Consider the following 6,025-nt stretch of genomic DNA (forward strand, 5'->3'; position numbering starts at 1 on the left):
AAACATCGTATACGAGTATATTCTCTCCCTCTTTCTTGTTTAAGAAACGCTGTTTCTTTGACAGTACAAACGCACCCCCAGAGAATGCCTTAGATCACAGGACGGCACAGTTCCCGATGAATGCTTTGCCTTGCGTAACACATTCTTTGAGTGCAAGCATTCTATAGTAAGTATAAATGAATTTGCATATTAAATTCTCTCTAAATATTAGGGAAGGAAGTTGCACGCCTTTCCTGCGAAGAGGTCACGGCGTATGGAATACACATGTGTTAATATAGTTTACTTATTTTGTTTTCTCACAGATTGATGGTAGACGGCGGTTTAGGGGCCCTAAAGGATATTAAATAAATATTATATGAATGTGATACATACCTATACATATAATGGTAATGTAATTTCATAATTTATGTATTAATAGAAAATTTTATCTTCTATGCTTTATGAGGAAATCTATGTATATATTATATATATATATATAAGTACAAAAAGAACTTAGGAAAGTATAAATATGCATTTTATTGATAAGGAAGGGAAAATAAACGTTACGTAAATAACGTTTAATGTTAGAAGTAATTTATTGTTAAATTCGTTGTACACGATTTAATAAATCTATTACACTTGCGAAGTAACAGCGTACCATACAATTCATCACATTTACTTACGTATCGTGATATCCAAAGAGATTCTTATTCCCTTGTTGCCAGGCCTGACTGAGAAATATGAAGCTTTGTATGACTTGTTACTTTGAAGAGGTATACCTCCCTATATAGAGCAAAAGTTCTTTTTGTAGACAAAGGTTTCTCTTCTCGAAGAACAAAAGCGGTCGTATTTTAACTCTTTCAGTACACCTTTTTAGTACCATAAATTAAATATATTAATATATATTAATGTAAATTTTTATTAGTTTTTTGTAAGAAACCCAAAAACGTTTTAAGAAAACGAAAGTCCCATATTAATTTTCTTTCAGTTTCGTAATAGTAAACAATAGTAATAGTAAAACGGCATATACCTATAATCAATAAAAAAGGGCAAGAAGAAATATTTTAAATAGTTAAATAAATCTAAATTATTAAAATTCCAGCTTAAAATGTTTGAAAGTTCTTGTATTTAATTTGTTACTGAAAGGATTAATGCAGGATGTCCAGTCTTTTTAAAAATAATATCACATTGAAATTTTTCTCTACGTATGTGCAAAATACCATGTATAATCGAAATTTTTATATTTCAGTAAAATTGTACAATGACGAGAAAAGAGAATGCAGTAGCCAAATATTTTATTGACGCATTTTAATTATAATATACCGTTTCTCTTTTTGATGTACATGCTGTAGACTGGACAATATTGGCTGATTGTAGCATATTTTACAATATTGCGCTTGTTCGTCGCGCTGATTCGCACACACGGATGCATGTATCGAACATGATACGCGTATAATCACAGTAAAATTGCGAAAATTTTCTAACTTTTCGTTTTTCTTTTTTTTTTTCATTTTATTTTATCAAGTATTAAGAGCATTTTGTTCCACTTTGTGTTCAGCGAGTATACGATTCGAGCGTATGATAAAGTTACGTCGTTACCACGGGTCTGGTATTTTATTACAAATCTACTGGATGACGATCACGCCTGCGTAATCGCCCTATCTATTGTCTGTATGCAACAAGCGTATATTGGCTATACAATTTTTTTTTGTACTACAATGCCAACTCACGCTACCCTTTTCACTCTCTAATGGCTATAGGCACCTAAAAATGGGATTTTTGCAAGCTTTTCCCGCGCGTACCACGGGTTGTTCCACTCCTACCTTTCTCCCGTATGTATGGAAAAAATCTTTAGATTTGTATGCGGATAAAGTACAAATTCTCTCATTTTGTTAGATTAAATCGAGCTATGATTTCAAATAAATAATTTCTGCATGGTTACACATTTTTAAAAATGTATGAAAGAATAATTAAGACATTGTCAAAAAATTATCATTAAAAATCATTTAAGACAATAAAGATACTTGCATATATATTTTGTATCTTAAATATTTGTCTTCCTTCCAAGATGTGAGATAAGATTTATAAAAATTGTTTTATTTTACGGAATGAAGGGAGATAAAGAGAATATAATTAAAAATAAAATGTATATTTTGTTCAAATTTCTATTTCTAAAAAATGTAATTTATCCACATACATACACACACATATGACATGCCGATCGAATTTCGCGAGCGTAAAATCCGTATACGGATATATAATATCAAATATGAAGATAATCGATAGAAGACTTGAAGTTACGTTCTACCGCGTTGGCCTTCGAAGTTCCACTACCTTGTGCCTAAGTCACCTAAATTGATTTCAAGAGTAGCATTTTTTTTTTCAAAAGTAGGTTTTCAAGAGGAGTTACCCATTGTGATATATACGCCGCTGGTTCAAATATCACAGTTTATCGAGTATGATATGTAATTAGCGATTATTCGATAGTTATATCAATAGTAGTAAAAGTATGTTGCGTATATGCTTGTGTATTGCGATCGCCCGTAGGATGACCAAACCGTCTCTAATCCGGTAACACCGTATCGGCAACACGCACATCGTTATCTTTTCCATGTTAACACACGGAATGTTCCCATCTTTCAGAAAATCAACTATCGAGGATCCTCAATTGGCGCTTCATCTGTACGAGATGGATCGGACACCCGTTTTAAATATATTATTTTATATATTTTACGTATATACATTACAATATACTTTCTGCAACCTATATCAATTTTATTGCTATTCGTTCTGTATACATTTCATTTCACGCTCCGTCCGGTGACCCTACTTTGGGCAATGCTCGCGCTTGCTTAATGAACGAGATAGTAAAGTCGAAAAATACAAATACAGGTCCAGTTTGCATTATCTAATCGAGGCATGCAGGCCGTTTCGTCGATCATCGACGAGACTCGTCTAAAGCGTATATATATATACGAAGTTGCGCGCTCCTTACAATAGGTAGATAAGAAATCACAGTGTCTCGTTCGTTAACGGCGTTTGCGACGATATTTATTCTCGGTTCCTGCGAAATCAGCGATATCGCGTCTTGTTTCCCTCGCACTATGGCATTTTTTTTGTTTGTTTTTAAGTTACGTTCCTGCAATCGAAATAGACCCTTGATTAAAAATAGAAATGCTGAATAGATATTTACCGATACCATCTCGCTGTTAATCGAGGAGATGGCATCAATGTGTCGCGTTACAAATAGAATCGTGAAGTGTAAGAGCACTGGAATTTGATATGATACCGTTTCGTTCGGATTTTTCTGCAGAGCTACACGTAATGCGATTCGAAAGGATGCCCCTCGCAGACTCTAACAGTCGGCTGAGAAATCAGAAGCACACGGAGGGCCTGTAGAGCCCGGTGTATCCGCACAGGCGTGCACGAAGCGCCGGCAGAAGTATCGCCGCGGCGGATAGATTGTCTTGCAGCTGCGAGCACTCGCAGATCAACAGATACATCTTATCGCCCTGCGACATCGATTTGTGCAAGGTAATGCGCCTGAGACCCACCGATTTCGGCAGGTATCGATACATCATTCGCGCACCTGCAATATGATAAAAGCTATATATAAAGTCTTGATACGCTATTAGAATGAAACAATAAATAATTGCTTATTCATGCATGCGATTATTATTAGTATTTATGTAGATCAATGTTTTATGATATAAAATGTCAATTTTTAATGGGACAATTATATCAATATTTGATACATGATATAAAATATCAATTTTAATAGAATATTTATATTTTCATATAAATATATAGATATTTAAAATAAATTTATATTATTATTTTATATTTAGTATGATATTCTTTAAATTATTTAACATGTCGATCTTTTGAAAACGAATTCTTCAGATTGATCAAGGTCGATCTTTTAGCCCCGAGAAAAATAAAATTCTGTAGTTTTAATAAATCAAAATAATTGATTTAATAAATCAAAAGACTGAAACATTGCACTTTGTGCGGCGTTTTAATTATATTTTCTTATTAAAATGCAGTTATATTTATTTATTGAATTCTCTTTCTCTTTTTCCTTATACGATTTTAAATCATACCGCGCGGGCAACAGAGTACTTTAAAAAAAGAAAGTAAAGATAGAAATTTATACTGAAATATTTTTTTTTATCGTAAATAACGAGAAGTTATTAATTTCGTGACAATGCTCACGGCGATAACTATTTCATTAGTTTGGACTCGAGATTTATGACCGCGTCGTATTTTCAGTTTTCAATTTAGAGGTGCAGTATAACAATTGTTCGCGTTCAAACGCGCGCGCGCGGAGTAATATAAATACGGATCGCCGAACCAAGTGCTCTCAAATAACTCGAGAAATTGTGATATATTCGTGATACGAGCGTTTATCCAACAATACGTGTATGTACCTCGCGAGAATCTGCGTGTTTGAAAGACATTTATACTCGCGCGCAATCCGATTTTCATATGTTTTCAAAACGGTGTACCCGACGCGTCGTTTCGCGCGTAAAGTTGGCAGCCTGCGGTGTATGCCGTGTATCGGAGCTTTGCGGAGCTTTGCGGACGGGTATTCGAGCGACATCGCGACGAGTTTAAGTTGTTAATGCAGTCGTAACGAGCCGCGTATTTCGATATTTGTCAACTGCATAACGTAAGTTCGACGCTCGTATGGAGGTGGACAGGGAAAAGGCGTATTTTGCGAGATTTATCCGATTGAAATCTGCCGCTCGGAGCGGACCGGAGCAACCTAACCGTTTCCGAAAGTTGCAAATTCGGCCGTAGATAATCGTACTTAATTCTCCCGCACGCACGTTGACGCTTCTTCTCGTATTATTCCTTTCGCAATATAATAAAATATATAATCATGCCTCCTGGGAATACAAAGCGTGCTAGCGTGTGTGCGATTAATCTCGCGATTAACGGGAGCGCCGCGCAAAGTGCCGCGCGATTGTTATATTCTTAATGATTACATGCGTGATTATACAATAATTAACATGTATGTTTTGTGTGAGCAGGTATTGTGTGTCCGTGTGTGCCGGCAAAGGAGCAGCAACGGGGAGAGGAGGAGGAGGCCAGGGAGGCAGCGGGCAACGGTGGAGCAACCGAGAGGTGAGCATCTCGTTATTTATATTTATTTGATATATTTATTCTTTGTGGAATTATTAAGTTGTTTGCACGGAATTTTATAGTTGTTATCCCGTATTATCATTGCATGATGTATATAATATATCTTATTTGATTTTGAGAAATATTAAAAATTATTTAATAAAATGTAGTTTAATGATGAAGATGTTATTGATGAAAATCTACAAAAAATATTTCAATATGTTTAAGATTTGTAATTGCTTGGATTAGAATTAGAGAATATTAAATTGTTATTTATAAAATTTTATAAAAATCAATATTTAGCAAGCTCACTCTCGAAAATTATGCAATATTATTTTTTTTACGCAAGACTCTAATTTAGATATATTTGTATTTTACAGGTTAACATCGTGCAACTCCACTGTTGCGCATCGTGCCGGTAAATTCTGAATTATACATATAGACATATTAGACATATAGACACCCACCTGTCCAGTAGAGCCAGTTTTGTTCGAACTTGAGACCGTCGTCGCCCTCGAAAACTTTGAAAATCGACACTATGTAGCCGGTGGACGGAATAGGCGGTCTTCCACCGGGTGGTTCGAGCGGCGGTCTCGCGATGGTCGCTACCTCGTTGAACAGATCCAACGTGTGATTAGCCGCGTATCTGAGATCTCGAGGGTCGAACTTACGTAGAGCCGCGCATTGCACTTCGTTGTAAAAATCTACGGGGTCCGTGCTCTGCTTGTTTATTAGATAATACGTGATGAACGGGAAGTCCGCTGAAACACACGGGAATTCGGCTTAAACGATCTTAAAAGCACTCGTCGCTACCTCGCCCGTCTTCAAATGACGGATAGTCCGATTTTACGTACTGTTCTTCTCCATATTCGTAAGTAAAATGCTTTGCGATGCGGAGGGTGCTATCTCGGCGACTAGC

General features: G+C 35.9%; 2 protein-coding genes across 2 annotated transcripts in view; both read left to right on the plus strand.

Moving 5' to 3' along the window:
* LOC105449498 (cytochrome c oxidase assembly factor 5) overlaps positions 1–412 on the plus strand; it is a 616-nt gene extending 204 nt beyond the window's left edge. The window contains exons 2-3 of the mRNA XM_011688753.1: positions 62–166; positions 303–412. Of these exons, the coding sequence (XP_011687055.1) occupies positions 62–166; positions 303–344 (147 nt within the window). The 3' untranslated portion in view covers positions 345–412. The remainder of the gene's footprint in view (positions 1–61; positions 167–302) is intronic.
* A 3,875-nt stretch (positions 413–4,287) lies between these two features.
* LOC105449296 (gamma-aminobutyric acid receptor subunit alpha-1) overlaps positions 4,288–6,025 on the plus strand; it is a 116,843-nt gene continuing 115,105 nt past the window's right edge. Inside the window, exons 1-2 of the mRNA XM_011688429.1 lie at positions 4,288–5,109; positions 5,487–5,524. Of these exons, the coding sequence (XP_011686731.1) occupies positions 4,999–5,109; positions 5,487–5,524 (149 nt within the window). The 5' untranslated portion in view covers positions 4,288–4,998. The remainder of the gene's footprint in view (positions 5,110–5,486; positions 5,525–6,025) is intronic.

Source organism: Wasmannia auropunctata, unplaced genomic scaffold (genome assembly GCF_000956235.1).
Source record: "Wasmannia auropunctata unplaced genomic scaffold, wasmannia.A_1.0 LD336076.1, whole genome shotgun sequence".
NCBI classification, from domain to species: domain Eukaryota; kingdom Metazoa; phylum Arthropoda; class Insecta; order Hymenoptera; family Formicidae; genus Wasmannia; species Wasmannia auropunctata.